Raw genomic sequence first — 19,782 nt, 5'->3', positions numbered from 1 at the left:
CTTTGTTCAAAAGTCAACATATCTTTGTTTCATTTTTTCAAGATTTGTGAAATAAGTAAACAGCATAATATTATTATATTATAATTCATTTCAGCATATTAGTTATGTTACATTTACATACACGGTGTAATTTCACTCACCTTGGTCTGGTCCTACTGGTTCAGTTGTTGGTTCAGTTCCGACTGGTGTCTGGCTGTGCACCTCGAGCACGGGATCAATTCCTAATTTATTAAATAAAAAATGTGTTAATTAATATTCAAAGCTATTTTGGATAACCTAGTGTTGGTCTAGGCTCACTGGTCTGACTCGGTGTTCAGCCTGGTGTTACTTGGAATTCTCCGGGTCTTACACTGGGCTTTCGGGTCCATGTCCCGGTGCATCATCCAGAGATGTGGAATAGGGTCTGATTTGGTATATAACAGTATGGTCAGTTGTACATGGTCAAGATAGTCATACAAAATAGTTCCCAGGTCAGCAGTTCAACTAGACCAACCCTGGCATGGTTACCAGCCTTATGGGGCCCACTTGGGTACCCAAGGTATGGATATCATTAAACAGATGTGAAGAGGGGTATTTTAGTCATTTACCACCTCCATAAACTGTATATAGCCGATTGGTGAAGGCCCACAGAGATTGGACAGCAATACAGCCCAAAATTAATCTCTGGGCGATTCACTGGGTGATTGGGCCAATTGCCCAGTTCATCGCCCAGAGCCTGTTTAAGACGAAATCAGGCCTGGTTTCTTGGATTTTGCTGCATGGGCAGTCAAGGGGTCGATCTAGAATGCATGTGGGATGATTATGGACCACATTTGGAGTGGAATCCAATGGTTCCAGTGGTCCTTGGCTAGGTTCATCCCTTTGGAAACCAGGAGCTGTCCAGACAGCTCAGAGAACAGCAGCCCAGGCTGTGTTTCAGCTCAGAGCCACAGTTTGGGCTGCATGCAAGGGTAGTTTTACGTATAGATTCATGGTAGGAAGCTGTTCCTATACAAATCCAAGCAAGGATCAACTTGCATGCAAGGATCCATGCCCAGACAGCCTGTTCTGGGTGCAACTGGGTAGTGCAGTTTGGCACAGAGACTGATTTCAGTCTCAGCAGTATATCAGTAACAAAATCACATATAAAATGCTTAGATCTTACATGCAATAGCTTTGCATGTCAAATTTGAGGCATCCCAAGGCAGCCCCCAGGTGTTCTGGGCTTTCCTTAGCCAGATACACCATCTCAGAGCTGGGATCCATAGAGATATACAGAGGGCAGTAGCATAAGGTGGAAAATGGTTATCTGAGGATAAATGGGCTACAGGAACAGAGGGCTAGATGCAGCAGCTCGGTGCTCTCCTCCTTCCTTTCCTCTTCTTCTCCTTTTCTCTTTTCTTTCTCTCTTTCTTTCCTCTCTTTTCTCTCCATGGTTTGAACAGTAGCAAGAATTCTATTTTGGGCTGGCCTTCCTATTTATAGGCCAGCCATGACCAAGGCCTGTTTGGCTGCCAGCCCCTTCTTCCAGAATGCATTTTGGACTGCATTCTGGGCCATTTTGGCTGCTCAGGTGGGGTCCACATGGTACCAGGGGTGGGTAATGGTTCCTAAAATTCCCATCTACCCCTAGAGGGTGTTCATGGTCTGTATGGGTGGTCCCCACATGTTTGGAGTCCAAAATACACAATTCAGCCACTCTGGACGATTCTCTGGGTGATTGGGCCAATCGCCCAGGGCATCACCCAGAGAATACAGCAATGTTGTGTAGGCCCTGTGCTTGCACAGGTGCTTGGCCCAGGGCTTGGGCTTTGCACCAACAACTCACCCAGGGTTTAATTCACATCTGTACAGGTGTGGGACCCACATTTATGGATAGGAGAGAGAATACCTGGGGTTTATGCAGTACATCATGTTGTGGGTAGTGCAACTGAATGGGTCTACAATCCATCTTCTGGCAGGTATGTAGGAGGACATCCTCGGAGGTTCAACTACTGGAGTGATGCTCCACAGTGTGTTTGGGTGACTAGTCAGAGGTCCCTGTCCTTCATCCAAAATTTCCAGTCAGTCAGGGGCAGGCTTGACACCTTGGACTTCTTTGGCAACCCTTTTAATACAAGTCATCGTCTCGTTCCACATGACATTGGTGTCTCTCTCAAAGTCTCACTTCCCTTGTTTGAACACATTATCAGTAAATGTACCTAGGGACTCCCCCTTTAATCTCCACCACCTTATCTTAGAGTACTTAGGCTCCCTCCTACGCTTCTGAGTGCTGAAACACAAATCCAAGACCACCAGTCTATGTTGGGTTGTTAGACTCTCCCTAGGAATGACCTTACAATCTTTACTCAACCTCCTGTTTGCCCCTCTAGTTAGGAAGGAATCAATTTGACTGGTATGATTTCCACTTTAGTAGGTAACTAAGTGCTCCTCTTTTTGAAGATAATGTTCACAATAAATAGATTATAGGCAACCGCAAAGACTAAAATTGATGTCCCCTCTTCATTCATGTCCCCTCTTCATTCCTTTCCCCAACTCCGAAGCCTCCATGGACACTTTCATAGCCTCTACGATGCCTTCCAACATGACCGTTCAGGTCACCTCCAATAATAACCGATTCTTCTTGACCAAACTCTACACTAAATCATCCATGTGATCCAAAAATTGACGCTTAGTATTTTCATCCAATCCTATTTGAGGTGCTTATGCACAAACAATATTGACAACATTTTTCTCCAACACCATTTTGATGGATATAATCCTATCTCCCATTCTTTTTACCTTCACCACATCATTCTTTAGGTCATTGTCCACTATTATGCCTACTCCGCTTCTATTACTTTGATCTCCCAAATACCAAAGTTTGAAGTCGTCCAACACCTTAGCTTTGTTAGCCCTCCATCTAGTTTCTTGGATACATGAGATATTAATCCTTTGTCTCCTCATAACATCAATAAACTCCAGGCTGTTACCCGTTAAGGAACCAATGTTCAAGGAAGGTAATCTAAATCTTTGTTCCTGAGTTGGTAAATTTCCTCTCACATGCCCTTGCCTACTTATCACCGCATCCGGGGGTCGATGCAACGCGTCGCATATAGGGGATGCCCTATCCAAATAAGGATGAAAAAACATGATAACAAGAAAAAAGATAAAAGAGACCAGAAAAACCAGGATCCATGTCAGACAGTAGACAATCCATATGCAGTTTCCATACAGTAGTTGACATTAGTTAAATACATGAAGAAATATAGGGCTCCCCACCGGAAGGGGGTGCCGGTTGGAGAAGACAAAGGTTAAGTGATTACAGAAAAATGCATCTACTTCTGGATTACAGTAAATGATATATTGGGAATACAAACTTTTATCTAGATAAATGATGCCTGAAACTGGGAGGAGGTGCTCTGCCTCAAAAGACATAAGAAAATCAGAGTTGAAAATTCTTGGAGTACATGGTAGAGCTCATAGAATTGACTTATTGGCCTGCATATTGGAATTCTCGCAAACATTTTGCAATGGCCTCATTAGCCTTCGGTAATTCTGCCCTTTCTTCTCTTTTCTTCTTTTCTCTGTGAAATATTTCAGAAGTGATCAGTATTATTATCTTGCAAAATGAGTATTTCAGAAGTGCATATTAGAGCAACAAAGAGACGTATATTAATGCTTGTCTATGTCATGGAAATGTTCCTGCATCTTTGAAGTGTAAAAACAAACTTCCGAGGACAAGAGCACTAAAAGGCCATCCGGATGTTCTCATTCTGGACTTGTTATGTGCAGTAAGAGGTGAAACAAAAATGAACTACAAACAAAATTCCAATGAAGATGAGAGCACTAAAAGGCCATCCGGATGTTCTAATTCTAGACTTGTTATGTGCAATAAGAGGTGAAACAAACACAAACTTGAGAATTCGAGACTGAAAAACATGGGTCTCCAACTTCAAGTTTCATGGTTCTATCAGTAGTTTGAATCCTATCAGAAGGTTTGGATCAGAGGTGTGTTCATACTTCAACTATCTTTTAGTATGAGTGTTTCATTGGTTTTAAAGCTATATCCAAATAAAGGTAATAGTATGTATTATTCTTAAAATGCATGAAATGGATGCATAGAAAGACTAAATTTAAGTTAGGTCTGGAAGGAAACTGTTTTTTACCTGTCCATGTACTCCTTCAGGAGTTCCTTTGCTTGAACTAACTTGGATAGTAAGTTGCGGTATACATCAAGGTCCCGATCAACGCTTCTTTTGTTTATGTTTAAGGCTGTGCAGAGCTGATAGAGAAACAAAGACTGAATGTCAAGCTACAATTTAAAAACTGCAATTTGTTTTCTCTCTAAAACATTAAAAGGCAGAACAGATAAGCGTTGCCTCTATATTCTTCTTTGACCTAGACAGCAGATGCACAGCGAGCTTGATAAATATTTCACCATATCAAAAAAAGGACAAGCTCATACAATTTCTCCCCCCCCCCCCCCTCCCTGGTGGCTTTCTTCCCCACATATGATCCACATGCAGAAAAACCATCACTTACCAGTTTTATCTTTGTGATAATTGCATCACTTATCCTTGTATCCAAATTTATAGATAGAAAGGGAGAATAATGTAGGCAGAGATAACAAAGAATTGGTCAGCCAGGTAGCCAGTATGATTCAAGACTCATACTTTTCAATCAGTTAAACCTCCATGAGTTTTATGGGCATACTCTTTCTGAGTTTGAGTCTGTAGAGGGCTTAAGTTGATTAGTGGTGCCCAGTTTTACTTTCAGTTTTATGTTTGCTACACAGACAAAATGTACAGTTTGTTCTCAATGACCTAAGGATTGTTGTTCCTAAGCTTCCCTGAAATATGCTTTGGTTTCTTGCATCTTTGGTTTGTTTCAGTCCTTCGTCATGAGAAGGTTTTTTTTTTTTTTAATGGTTTGGGCAACCAATAAGGCAGAAACTGCCCCTACAGGAAGGCAGAGGTATCTATTGAGTTTTATTATACTTTAGTGTTGGAAAATTGGCTTCTCACTTGGAGTATGCATAATTTTTTGGCTGTCCTAACGAAAGAATAACTAAAGCCTTAATGCTTTTTAAAGGCACAAAATTAGGCATTAGTCTCGAGATTTGAATTTGCTAGCTTAGAAGTTAAGGTAAATCAAGTAACGCTTTGAGGTGGCATCGAATCATAATTATTCTTGGAGAATCGTAGAAATTCTTTAAAAAAATTAACTTGATGGAATTTTTCTTGAGCATACGAAGATAAACAAGACCAGCTAATTAAGTTGGGAAAACTTTTAGCCAGAGGAGCTCGATTTTTTTTTGGCATTGTGCTGTAAGAACACTACCCTTTTTAATAAATTTTTCTCTCTTTCAAACTAAAAATGGGTCACTTTCTGAACTCAGAGATCTAGATGGGATACATTAAATGGCCAGTTCATTTCCCAATCAATGTGTGCTAACATTTGTTTGCTTACTTGCAGAACTATTCCTAATGGTTAATGTAGATTCATTATATGAATTCATGATTTATGCTTACTAGTTCAGAAGAAGGGAAAAATACTGACAGCATTTGTCAAAGATGTAATAGTGACCAGTTGCATAATTGGCCAATTTCAGGAGAGAATATTCTCAGACAAAAGTCAATAATGATATCTTCTAACAAAGCCTATTCATTGATTTCCCCCCCGGGGGTGGCAAAAATAAAACAAAAGAAGACTAAATCAAAAGTTGAAAATAAGGACTTGGTGCTTGTGAGTAATTCTTCAGTTTGTGGGAAAGGATTCTACAAGGAAATGGATAAAAAGGTACAAACGTCTTTCAAACATGCTACAGAAGGTGGCAAGAGGCCTTACCTTTTCTAAGATAGTTGGCTCTGTTGCATTTGCCAACTCCAAAAGACGAAACAACCCAACTGCAAAGAAACGACTATAGCTGAAACTCCCATTGCCACCAGCCCGTTCCGAAATATCTTTTAGAATCACTTCAACTTCTCCTTCTCTAGATGGAAACTCAACCAACGAACTGGCATTCTGTGCACGGGCCCAGTCTTCCAACTTTTTTGCATCATTTCTGTAACAACTACAATCAGCAACTTTAGGGTGTAGAATTCTTAGAAGATTCTACACTAGCTGAAAGAATCTAATGGAGTTTAGCAAAAAGGACTCAAAGGAAAGCAATTACAATTTTCCAAACATAATTGAATAATCCACTCCCTGACATTAACTGGAGAACATTTAATCTTTCATCATATGGTCATCAAAGATCTGCTTGAGCATGGAAAGATTGGAGGAGCTTCATGATTAATATCTACTCTACAAACAAGCAGTATTCCAACATAGCAACCTCCTGGTGAATGATCAGATCTCTTTCAAAATTATGCTGCATTCCCATGGGGGCTACCAAATCCAGAATTCTTCTTCCATCTAATCATATGCTGCAAAAATTAAAGGGTAGATCTCCTACCTAGAAGTATCAAGAGTGCATATTTTATGTCATTGTATCTGTAACTCTTTCCACCAGTTTGTATTGTTGCTCTTCTTTTTATTCATTTGAACATTTTTCTGTTTTCAACTGAAAAATGAAGTCCTCAGTGAAGATCCCTCTTTTTCTTTAAGAGTATCGTACCAGTTACATCTATACGTTAATTTTTGTTTTATTCTGAAATTCCTAGAATTAACTTTTTTTTGTTGTTATGAAAATTCTTCTGTATGCAATTTCAGATTTATTTCCATTCATGTTCTTTCTTGTTGAATCAAATTTTTTTCATGGATAATTTTGAAGGGGTTTCTTTTGCTTTTCAAATTGAAATGAATCGATTCTCACCTATTCTGTATTTTTGCATTCCTCTTCTTTTTTTAATTTCAGTTGCAAGAGCGTCAATTTAAGAATTTTAGATTAAACTGATAGTTTCACAACAATTTTATTTTAAAATTTTCGCTGTCATATATATATATATCCTCAGAATGAATAATTTTAGAATAGTCCATGCGAAAACTTTCTTTTATTGGCGCCCGTTGTACTTCTTAAAATGGCTCTCTGAGATTAAGAAATTCGGTCTAGTGGCATTGATCAACAAAATCCCTTGATGACAGCCATGTGACTGACTTGATTTTCTTTTTCTCAATTGGAAGAGTTGCTTAGCTGTTCTAATTCCTCTGCTTTAATTTTTGCAAGATAAATTTGGGGACTGGTGGCATGGTATTAAAGCCATTGATTTTAATACAAAGTGCACATCTCCAATGGCTGTTCCCCTGAATCAGATAGTCCATATTTCTTAAGTAGGTGCGCACAATAACCCGCAAAGAGGATCTCTCCCTTTAACCAATCTTCTAAAACCTGTTACAGAAAAAAGTGGAACAGAAAAGATTGAAGAGCCACTCCCCTTTACTAACACCAAGAAAACCAGTCCTCTAAAACTTTTTATAGGGTTGCCCAGCTCCGTTGCATGCAAAGATTTAAGGATTGGAATCCAGGATGGATCAGTCTCCACTGATCTCAATCAGGAAGCACACACACACATACCCACCACTCCCCTCAGTAACACCATGAAAATCAGTTGTCTTAGCGGGACTTAAAGACGCGCTTGTTGCGACCATAAAAGCTTGGCTGCCAGTGTAAAGACACAGGTTTGAGTCTGAGGATGGCCAATTCATGCACTGTCTAGGGCCAATCCAAGTCCGACCCTCCTTCACGCAGGGGGAGGGGGTGTGAGGGGGCTGTGAAACTGGGACCCTTACACTGAAAATGTGTCCATCTTTACTTTAAAGCAGCTGGAATTGAAGCCATGAAACCAACGTCAAAAACATCATTGTCTCTGAATCCTAAAGCTCAAAAGTTGGATGAGCAGGTAAGGACTCTCTACATGTTTCAGATCAACTGATCACTAATGTTTAGTTATTACGTTACAGAAAACTGATATAATTATGGATTTATACTTCTAAAAAAGCATAACTGCCAAGGCAAGTTTGCTACATGACACGAAAAAGAAGAAAAAAGGAAATGCTCAGGAGATAATGCCAACGGACCTGTACTGTTCAGGATCCTCCTTCAGTGCCTGGATGTATGCTCTGAAAATGGATTCTCGATCCTCGTCACTTGGATAACCTTCCATCAGCTGATCATAGACAGTGACAAAGCCAAGAGCAAATACAGGATCATAACGATATGTCCTCTTGTACCTCATCAAATGCTGTTGGACAATCAGTTCCTGCAGCACTGTATTGTATACACTAGGGATTGGCCGTTTGTATGCCTTGAGAAAATTCATCTTTGTCTCGGATACCGTGGGTGCATCTGTTGAAACAACAAAATAAGCAACCCAATAGTTTAAACTCTTCAGTTTTCTTATGAACAACCTTTAACCTCCACCCTACCACCTCAAAAAAAATATTAAATAAATAAATTTTCCTCTTGTTCTTCTCCCATAAAAAAGGAAAAAAAGGATACAAATAAAATTTTTAAGCTTCTCATATTGGTTATGCTAGTCGATGGAAAACCCATTAAAATTTTTATATTGGGTAACACTCAGAATCGTTTTAATCTTCCATTACTTCATCATTGGTGCCCATTTGGGTTAGTGAAATAAATATAAAAAGAAATAACTTGTTCAATATCCAATTCTCTTCGCACTTTAAACATTATCTTGATATTTGAACCCGTTGCCCTGTCAAGCATCAAGGTTCTCTGTTTCTTGTTTGTTCTCTCAAAATGTTAAAGAGAAAAAAAATCAAAAGGTAAGTTAAACTTAGCTTGTCACCTTAAATACATTACTTCAATCTCAGAAAATGCATATCTTCCAAAGAATCGCATAGAAAAAGGTGAACTGAAAATTAATTAAGGCTGTGAGCAGAGAAGCAAAAAAGGACTGAAGAAGAAAGCACCTGATACAGCTGACATGCATTGAATAGCCATACGATGACTGCAATTCCTGGTACAAAAAACGTTCGGATCAGAGGCAAAGTTCGTTCGAAATCTGAAACCATAGAAAGACGAAGCGAATGATCGAGTCGCTGAAACCATCATTTTTCTATCCGAAGCTTGACCTAATGTGGAAAAAGATAAAGAAATGGCCGCCATCAGAGATACGATTTGTTCAGCAGAGGATTGGGGGAGGAAGGAGTGAAGCAAAAATTTCCCAAGAGATTTCAGAAATGAATACACCTTCTCAACGTAGATGGTAAAATCCTCAACGAGAATGGCATTTTGCGCCAACTCGCTTTCTAACTTGTGGGAGAACGCAATGTACAGGGTGCGGACGGGACAAGAAGGGTCACAATTTTCACAACAAAGCAAGGAAGGCTTATCTCGTTTACGAAATTCGAAATCCCTGCAATATTAATCATCAGCCAGTATAAATTTTACACGTGTTATATCCACAATGAATGCTGGTGGAAGAAGCCACGACAAGTCAAGATTAAGAGAGGGAACTAAAAATGTGACAGGGGATAACTGCCAGATCACAAAAAGCCTATAATGCACAACAAATAGGCTAAGATGTCGGCCACTAGATTCTTTTCGCTGTAAGTGTAAAGGAAGGCAACGCTTACCTATCGCTGCTTGCCTACTTGTTAGATTAGATTTCTACTTGTCAATGGACTGGGAAGAATCATTACAACATAAAAAAGAAAACAAAAAGAATCCCACTGATTAGAGGTAAGGTTCATTCATGTTTTGATTACATTCAAAGTCTTTGATAGTTTGATTGAATCTGATGTTTTAACTTCTAACTTTTAAATGCTTGTTTGAGTTTATAATCAACTTCAATAATATACACATTTTTGTTCTCATTCTCTTGGAGAAATGAATCATTATGGTTGAAACGTATAAATATCCTCCTCCTCTAGATGTTCATTCAAGAAAATTGTCTGGACATCTATCTGTCAGATCTCATAATCAAAGTATATTGTTATGGATAATAAAATCTGAATGAATTTTAACATCACGACTGAAGAAAAGATTTCATCATAATCAACATCCTCATGCTAGGTGTAACTTTCCAGTTGAGTTTTGAATCATTCCACGTTCTCATTGATGCTTTTCTCCTCTTGTAGATCCATTTGCACCCAATAGGTTTAATATCCTCAGGTGGATTCACTAGAGTCCGGACATTGTTAATGTATATAGAATCCAACTCAACTTTTATAGCATCAAATCATCTATCAGCATTTACATCTCATATAGCCTCCTAATAGGTGTTGGGATCCAAATCTGTAGAGTCAGTGATCATAAAGAACTCTTCTACTTTATTTGACCCGTAACTATAAAAAATCAAACGGTCTAAAGGTCTAACTGTCCTCCCACTGTGCCTAAGCTCTATAGGTTTATCCACAAGTTGTGGAATATCAACGATTAGTGCTATTGTTTTTTTTGTTTTTTGTTTTTTGTTTTTTGGTAAATCAGTCAGTGCTATTGTAACTGTCTATATATCAAGATTATCCAACTCTTGTATTATTAGTGACTTGAACTTAGGGATGATCTGATTATCCTCAAGGAATGTAGCATGTTTACTAATAAACACTTTTTTTTTCTACGATGTTATAAAAGTAATAATCTATGATTCTTTTGGGATACCCTAAGAAATGACATCTGTCAGTCTTAGATTCAACTTTGTCTGTTAACTATCATTTTACGTGTGCAACCTAGTCCCATACCTTACGATATTGTAGATTGGTCTTAAGCCCATTCCATAACTCACAAGGTGTCTTTGGCATAGACTTAATTGGAACTCTATTCAGAATGTAAACCATTTCTAAAGCATATCCCCAAAAAGACAATGGAAGCTGACAGTAGGTAAGCATGGATCAAATCGTGTCCAATAGAGTTCAATTCATTCTCTCTGCAACATCATTTTGTTGTGGTGTTCCAAGTAAACTCAGCTGTGACAAGATGCCCCCAATATGTATGTGGTCCAAGAATGCGTCAGACAAGTATTCAGCGTCTCGATCCCATCTAAGGCATTTGATTTGTCCAACTAATTGGTTCTTAACCTCAGCTTGAAAATCTTTGAACCTTTCAAAGGTTTCTGATTTCTAATGCATTAGGTAAACGTTACCATAACATGCATAATCATCAGTAAACATGACAAAATAATGATATCCATACCTAACAGGGATATTTATAGGTCCACATACATCTGAGTATATGATTCAAAAATATCATTAGCTCTACCTCCCTTCTTAAGGAAGGACTTCCTGACTATTTTGCCCTTTAGACAAAATTCATGTTAGATAAGGTTGCATCTCAATACTCTCAAGAGGTCCATCCTTCACTGATATGTTAATCATTTTCACTCCACTATGGCGTAGCTTAAGGTGCCATAAGTATGTTTAGTTCTCTAAAGATTGTTTTCATTTCATTATATTAACTGTCATACTGGAATGACTGGATTCATTTAAGACTGGTTTGAGAAAATATAGTTTATTCATTCTATAATTGGAAAGCAACAAATTTACCGTTGTAACTAATGATCAAATCATTATTAAATGAAATATTATAACCATCATCAATAAACCTTGAAACTTAAATTAAATTCCTACTGAATCCAGATACATAATAACAATTTTTTCATGTGAATGTTCCAGTATCACTAAAATGAATAAGGGAAACTTACACTGCCACCCCTTGAGGTTTGTACTAAATTCAGTGCGACCCCCTGTGTTTTCAAAATATACACCCAACACTTTTAAGTGGAAGGTGTTAAGTATAAAATTTAAATGACAATTTTGCCCTTCAATTAAAATAACCCTATTCTAATTTTTTTTTTATTTTTCTAACATAAGAAAGTGGGACCCACCACTACTTCTTCCTCTTCTTCTTTCTTCTTCTTCTTCAACCACCGCCCCACCACCGCTTCAACCACTGCCCCACCACCGCTGCAACCTTCGTCCCACTTCTTGAAAATTGTTCATAGGCTCATTTACCGGAAGCGGCATAGCTATGCCACCAAATCCAACCAGACGAGGGTTGCAAAAAGCCAAGGAAAAGCAAGTCCTCAAAAGTTGAGATTATGAAAAGGGGGAATAAAAAATCAAGGAATGATTTTCTGATTTCAGTCTCAAGTCTGTTACATTTTGACTCTGTTTATTCTGAATTTCAAAGCAGAATATATTGGTTGAGGTGTTGCGACTGATTTCTTGTCCTCTGCCATGCTTGTTTTTGGATATTGCTAAGCAAATCATTGTATCTCAATTAAAACCCTCCAAAGGATAAGTTCTCTTCAACTGAAGTCAGATCTAAATCTGCAGGGAAAGCCCATTTTTCTGAGCAAAAATCCAAACCAGTTTGTTAAGGAAGATCCGTTGGAGAAGGACAAGAAGTCTTATATATGGGATTGGAAGCCTTGGAAAGCATTGTCCCATATCAAGAGTCTGGGGAAAAACCAGCTTACCGAATTTCTAGAATGAACTACTATCCAATCGAAGGAAAGGTGTTATAGAAATGGGATATAAATTTGAGGGGTTGAGGGGAAAACACAGGGGTAAAAGAAGAACAAACTCGTACTTTAGATGTTCAAGATCAGTGCAGACCTGTAGCCACGCTGCAGGATCACCGGAGACCTGATCGGAACTAAACAAAGCAGCAACAACAGCTAAAACCCTGGTTCGATGCTTCAATAACCAATCACTCTTCAGAATCCCATCGGGATGACGAGAATCTACAGTTTTCTTCTGCGTCCTACCCAATACCGGGATCTTCGAGAAATCCGACAATGCTAAAGTATTGATTGGGGGCTGCTCTGAGTGAAGGTAACTTGAGATCGTTGAATGAAACTCCGGAAATCCTACCAAAGAAATCAGAGTGACTGGTGGAGTTCGAAGCTCTTCGGCGTAACCTTCCATTAATGACTTAAATTGCAATAACCGTTGTTTCGAGGCGAACCGTGTGTGTGAATCCGACACTGTTACTTTTATGTTCAAAAGCCCAAATCAAGATAAGATTGCAGGTTTTGAAATCCCCGAAGTAGAGTACCAAGCCATTGTCCGCATGCCTTCGTCTGAGTTCGTCGAAGGTCGTCGGTGATGGCCTCAGCAGATCGCCACAGCAGGAACCTGAGGCAGGTCGTCAGTGATGGACTAGAAGATGGCCTGAGGAAGGGGATGTGAAGTTTGGGCTGCCCTATGGGCAAAGTGGTAAGCTCACACCCCATTAAGGATATATTTGTCCTTTTAAGGCATCAATTGCCAACGCGTCAGCAACTAACGAGAATGCTCTAACGGAGTGGAGCTGAGTGTAATACGTTCCCTAAACTCGGGGGGTCAAGGTGTATATTTTGAAAATATAGGGGGTCGCACTGTATTTAGTACAAACCTCAGGGGGTGGCAGTGTAATTTTCCCAATGAATAATTAAAGTGCCGACTGCAACTACATCGACCTCATCTCTCATTCCAACTTGGACAGAGATCTCACTCTTTCTTAACTCTCTACTCTACTGAAACCCCTATAACATATTGCAGATGTGTGTGGTGAACCCAAAGTCCACACACCTAAGTCAGTTGGTCCTACCAATAGATGAGATTTAGTCAAAATAAAAGATTCAAAAGTATTTGTCTCTGCTTTGTCCTTCTTCAAGGAAGCAAGGTACTCATGGCAATTCCACTTCCAGTAACCAGATTTTCTATAATAGAAACAATTTCCTTATGTAGTTTTAGTCTTCTTCTTTCATACCCCTCACTCTTTCATTGTTGGTGTCTTGCCCCTAGGCTTGGCTTTCTTAGCTTTATTCTTATTCTTATTATTAGAAGATTGAGAACTCTTCTCATTGATAAGAGCTATTGCCTTATTTTTCTTATGTGTCCCTTTTGCATTTGTAATCATATTGGTCAATTCAGAAACATTGTTTATTCTTACTTTACTCATATGATAGTTCATGAGGAAGGAACTATAAGTGTCAGGTCGAGAGGCGAAGATGATCTCAGTCTTGAATTGAAGATTAAATAGTGTCCCGAAGGCCTTTATTCTAGAAAATACTTGTTTAGTCTCATCATATGATCCAAGATCGTGATGAACTTAGACATCTTTGTAGAAAACAAAGCCGAATAGATTTTCTATCATGCAATGTGACACCCTAAACCATCCCTTGGGAGGATTAGGTAGGTGACCCAAATTGCACTGTAGCAATCCGCAAAATCCCAAGGATCTAGAAGCAGTTAATCCATTCACAGACACACATCCACCATATTACATAATGTAAAACTCAAAGTGCTGCGAAAAGCTATATTTACATTAAACATTTTAAAAGTGGAGTAAAAGAAGAAAAAGAAAATATATACAGCACAGTATTTGTTCATTCTCTCTTTTACTCCCGAAGAAACAGTTGCTCCTAACTCTACCAAATATAGCTTTATACAAAAGAATATAAACAGGGCAAGGTAATCCGAGCCCCAAAAACAAAGCTGTAAAACAAAAAGAGAAACTCCAACAAAAATAAAAGGAGCCCCAAGAACAAAATAGAGTCAGTAACACCCTTCATGGGTCATCCTCAGCTATCATTGAAAACACACGCACCAGCGGTATGACCTCCGTCCGAGTCCATACCAATACAATCATAATCACTATAGCTCACCTCCGGGAGATAAGCCTCCTCGCCACAGTAACATCCACCTGTAGGATCACCTAACAGAAAAACATATATAACAGAGTGTGAGCTCCACCGAGCCTGTGAATGAAAACATCACCATGCATGCACATGCAATCACAACGACATGAGTCCTACATAAGGTGCAGTTCATTTTATTTATTAGCCACCTAACATCACAACTAAGGAGGGTTAGTGCTACTACAATCCCCAATACATGTATCCCTAGTGCGGGCTTTTAACCCCTTCCCGCGATACACCCATTGAGTTGTCGGAGAGGACCGATAAGCTCCCGCATCAGTCACCAAGGTCAGCCCGACCAACCCTCTAGGATTAACCTGTGAGGCATCCATCCTTTATAATACTTTTCTTTTCTCTGGCTTATAGCCCATAATCACCTTTTCGATGCAATAACATTTCTTTCTTTTCTTTTCTTTTTCTCTTTCATATGGTTACTCTCACAGGCATCCAACACCTTAACCCCTGTTGGCAAGGGTGCGTAGCACGGGTGATGAAACTCTAGCCCAATGCATCTATATGGCATCGTATGAGTTGGGTGGTGTCAACCGCATCCCATTCTACAGGCTACCACATGCCTCATTTCCAAGCCGGCTACGACATTTAGTCTAGCAATTCACATATAGCATTCAATGTCCATTCACAGAATCTAGCAGTCACACATATCTTTATTAACAACATTGACAATTGATGAAATAAGTAAATAGTATAATAGTATTATATTATAACTCATTTTAACATGTTAGTCATGTTACATTTACCTACATAATGTAATGTCACTCACCTTGTTTTGGTCCTACTGGTTTAGCTGTTGGTTCTGTTCCAGCCGATGTCTGGCTGTGCACCTCGAGCACGGGATCAAATCCTAATTTATCGGATCATAAATGTGTGTTAATTAATATTCAAAGATGTATTAATATCCTAGAGTTAGTCTAGGCTTACTGGTCTGACTCTGTGTTTATATTGATAATACTTGGAATTCTCCGGGTCTTGCACTGGGCTTTCGGATCTATCTCCCGGTGCATCATTCAGAGATATGGAATTAAATCTGACTTGGTATCCAATAGTATAGTCAGTTAGTACATGGTCCAGACAGTCATACAAACCAACACCCAGGCCAGTAGTTCAGCTGAAACCATTCCTGGGCATGGTTACCTCGCCCTGTGGGGCCCACTTGGGTACCCAAGGTATGGAGGTCAGCAAACATATGTGGAGAGGGGCATTTTGGTCATTTACCACCTCATCACACAGCCCTTAGGTCATTGGTGAAGGCCCAAAAAGATAGTACATCAATTCAGTCCAAAATATATCTCTGGGCGTTTCACTGGGTGATTGGGCCAATCACCTAGTGCATCGCCCAGAGCCTGTTGAAGACGAGTTTTGGGCTGATTTCATGGATTCAGCAGCATGGGCTGCCATGGCATCGATCATGGATGCATGTGAGATGGTCATGGACCATATTTAGGGTATAATCCAATGGTTCCAATGGTTTTGGGTTTAGTTTACCCATTTGGAAGCCTGGAGTTATTCTGACACCACAGAGAACAGCTGTCCAGGCTGAACTCAAGCTCAAGGATTCGGTTTGGGCTGCATGCATGGCCTCTTTTACATATAATATCATGGTAGGACACTGATCCTACACTAAACTAAGTAAGGATCAGCTTGCATGCAAAGATCCATGCCTAGACTGCCTATTCTGGGTGCAACTGGGTTGTGTAGTTAGGCACAAAGATTGGTTTCAGTCTCAGCAGTAAAACAGCAGCAAGAACATGTATATAATGATCAGATCTTACATGCAATAGCTTTGCATGTCAGATATGATGCATCCCAAGGCAAACCCAAGGTGTTTTGAGCATTACTAGCCAGAATCACCATCAACAGAGCAGTGATCAAGGCATAAACACAGGGGACAACAGCACATAGAGGCAAGGTCGATTACCTGGGGATGATGTGCAGCTGAGACAGAATGCAGAATGGCAGCTCTGGTCCTTCTTCCCTTCCTTCTTCTTCTCCTTCTCTTTCTCTCTTTCTCTCTTTCACTCTTCCAGTTGGGCAGTCAAACGAAATGAGGACTGCCCCCCTCTTATTTATAGACTTGGCCCCACTGGGGTCTGTTTGGCCTTGGGCTCCCCTCTTCGAGAATGCATTTTTAACTGAATTCTGGGCCATTCTGGCAGCACAGGTGGGGTCCACATGGTTCCAGGGGTGGGTAATGGTTCCTAAAATTCCCATCTACCTCTAGAGGGTGTTCATGGTCTGTATGGGTGGTCCCCACATGTCTGGAGTCCAAAAAAAAAAACACATTTCAGCCACTCTGGGCGATTCTCTGGGCTTTGGGCCAATCGCCCAGTGCATCACCCAGAGAATACAACATTGATGTATAGGCCCTATGCTTGCACATGCGCTTGGCCCAGGGTTTGGGCTTTGCACCAACACCTCATCCAGGGTCTGATACACATCTGAACAGGTGTGGGCCTCACATTTATGGATAGGAGAGAGAGTACCTGGGGCTGATGCTGTACATCATGCTGTGGGCAGTGCAGCTGCATGGGTCTATAATCCATCTTCTGACAGGTATATAGGAGAACATCCTCGGGGGTTCTCCACTGAACTTAACCACTGGAGTGATGTTCCACAGTGTGTTTGGGTGACTAGTCAGAGGTCCCTGTCCTTTATCCAAAATTCCAGTCAGTCAGGGGCAGGCTTGACATTTCTCCCCACCTTACAAAAATTTCATCCTCAAAATTGGTTTACCTTGTAGTTCAAAGAGTTGGGGATACTTCGCTCGCATTTCCTCTTTGCGTTCCCATGCTGCTTCCTCTATGGGACAGTTTCCCCACTGAACCTTGACGAATGCAACCGTGTGGTTACGGAGGTTGTGCTCTTTTCTGTCCAATTGCTCCATTGGCTATTCTTAATAGGTCATATCCGCATCCAGTTGTTCAAGTTCAGCTGAGAGTACATGTACCGGGTTGTTGATGTACTTCCTTAGCATTGACACAAGGAAAACATCATGGACGCCTTGCAAGGATGGCGGTAGTGCCAGTCGATATGCTACGGGTCCCACTCTATTAAGGACTTCGTAAGGACCAATATATCTTGGGCTTAGCTTGCCCTTCTTGTTGAAGCGTAGCAACCCATTTGTTGGAGATACTCGGAGAAATACCTTCTCTCCGACTCTAAATTAAATATTCTTCCTCCGATTGTCGGCATAACTTTTTTGTCTGGATTGAGCCGCTTTGATCTTTTTTCTGATTATATCCACCTTCTCATAGGTTGCTTGTATCATTTCGGGCCCAAGATACTTTCATTCTTCGACTTCGTCCCAATACAGTGGTGTACAACACTTCTGACCATATAAAGCTTTAAACGGTGCTATGCCAGTGGTGGAGTGGTAGCTGTTGTTGTATGCAAATTCCACCAAGGGTATGTGGGCATCCCAACTGTCCTTCATTTCTAATATACAGGCTTTGAGCATGTCCTCCAGTGTCTAAATAGTTCTTTCGGATTGTCCTTCCGTCTGACGATGGAAAGCTGTGCTGAGATCTAGTTGAGATCCCAGTGCCTGTTGTAGACTCTTCCAAAATCTTGAGGTGAATCGGGGTTCTCTGTCAGATACGATGCTGACAGGCACACCATGTAGGCGGACTACATTCTCAATGTATAGTTGGGTGGGCTTTTCCATCGAATAGTTTATTCTGATGGGAATAAAGTGAGCCACTTTCGTCAGTCCGTCCACAATCACCCAGATTGCATTCATCCCTTTCCTGGTGCTGGGTAGATTGGTCACGAAATCCATGGTAATTCTTTTCCATTTCCACTCGGGAATAGGGAGTGGCTGCAATAACCCATACGGCCTGTGTCTTTCTGCCTTTATTTGCTGACAGGTGAGGCATTCAGACACGTAATAGCTACAGTCTGCTTCATTCCAATCCACTAATAGTACTTCTTCAGATCCTTGTACATCTTTGTGCTCCTAGGGTGGATTGAGTAGGGTGAATTATGTGCCTCCCTAAGAATTCGGTCCTGCACATCATAGTCGTCAGGCACGCACAATCTATCTCTAAATTTTAATGCCCCGTTATGGGCCAGTGAAAAGTCTGGGTCCCTATGAACTCCATGCTGCACTTTCCAGATTATCTTGGCTAGATCGGGGTCTTTGGGCTACTTTTCAATTATCTCTTCCTGAATCGATGACTGTATATCCATAGCTACTAGTTGCATAGCCGTTCCTTCGATTATAAGTTCCAGATCAAATTTTTGAGCTTCTTCTATCAGTTGCTCGCTTACAACCAAGGAAGCGAGGGATGCGGTTTGGGATTTCTTGCTTAATGCATCCGCCACTATGTTGGCCTTGTCAGGGTAGTACTGAATCTCACAGTTGTAATCCTTCACCAATTCTAACCACCGTCTCTAGCTCATATTCAACTCCTTCTGGGTGAAGAAATACTTCAGACTCTTGTGATCGCTGGAGATCTCACTCTTTTCACCATAGAGATAATGTCGCGATATTTTCAACATGAAGACTACCGCAGCCAACTCTAAGTCATGAGTGGGGTAGTTCTTTTCAGGTTCCTTCAGCTGCCTTGAGGCATCGACGACCACTTTACCCTTCTACATCAATACACCGCCCAATCCTGTTTGGGATGTGTTGGTGTATACCACTATTCCTTCGGTGCCACCTGGAATGATCAATACTGGCGTCGTCACCAATCGATTCCTTAACCCTTGGAAGCTTTTCTCGCAAGCATCGTTCCACTCAGACTTTGCACCCTTCTTTGTCAGCTTTGTCATGGGTGCCGAGATGCGCGAGAAATTCTCAATAAATCGACGGTAATACTCGGCTAAACCTAAGAAGTTTCGGATCTCAGTGGCATTCTTCGGAGTCTCCCACTGGAGAACCGCCTTCACCTTGTCTGGGTCTACCTTGATTCCGTCTTTGGTGATGATGTGCCCCAAGAATCCAATCTGGTGGAGCCAAAATTCGCACTTGCTAAACTTGGCGAACAGCTGGTGCTCCCGCAGTCGCTGCAACATGAAAGTACGGTGTCGAGCATGCTCCTCTTCACTTTTAGAGTATACCAGAATGTCGTCAATGAATACAATAGCGAACTTGTCCAAGACGTCATGGAATTTCCCATTCATCATGTCTATGAACACTGCCGGGGGCATTGGTTAACCTGAACAACAGTACTAAAAATTCATAATGTTCGTATCAAGTTCTAAACGCCGTCTT

General features: G+C 40.6%; 1 protein-coding gene across 1 annotated transcript; it reads right to left on the bottom strand.

Moving 5' to 3' along the window:
* Positions 1–3,297: 3,297 nt before the first annotated feature.
* On the bottom strand, positions 3,298–9,123 carry LOC122671550 (protein THYLAKOID FORMATION1, chloroplastic-like). The gene is made up of 5 exons (XM_043868839.1): positions 8,836–9,123; positions 7,981–8,248; positions 5,809–6,025; positions 4,128–4,243; positions 3,298–3,545 (listed from the first exon to the last, which is right to left on the bottom strand). The coding sequence occupies exons 1-5, from the start codon at positions 9,029–9,031 to the stop codon at positions 3,452–3,454; spliced, it is 891 nt and encodes a 296-aa protein (XP_043724774.1). The 5' UTR covers positions 9,032–9,123; the 3' UTR covers positions 3,298–3,451.
* Between the last annotated feature and the right edge of the window lie 10,659 nt (positions 9,124–19,782).

This window comes from Telopea speciosissima, chromosome 1 (assembly GCF_018873765.1).
Source record: "Telopea speciosissima isolate NSW1024214 ecotype Mountain lineage chromosome 1, Tspe_v1, whole genome shotgun sequence".
NCBI classification, from domain to species: Eukaryota; Viridiplantae; Streptophyta; class Magnoliopsida; order Proteales; family Proteaceae; genus Telopea; species Telopea speciosissima.
Note: the sequence above shows the minus strand (reverse complement) of the source record. Positions and strands in the feature narration are given on the sequence as shown.

What these genes read in the sequence shown, in the direction of transcription:
- LOC122671550 (XM_043868839.1), bottom strand. Translation starts at nt 9,031, where the DNA reads ATGGCGGCCATTTCTTTATCTTTTTCCACATTAGGTCAAGCTTCGGAT. An exon ending in GAGGATCCTGAACAGTACAG is followed by an intron (nt 6,026 to 7,980) that starts GTCCGTTGGCAT and finishes TAGTTGTTACAG; the next exon opens with AAATGATGCAAAAAAGTTGG. An exon ending in AGCCAACTATCTTAGAAAAG is followed by an intron (nt 4,244 to 5,808) that starts GTAAGGCCTCTT and finishes TTTCTCTATCAG; the next exon opens with CTCTGCACAGCCTTAAACAT.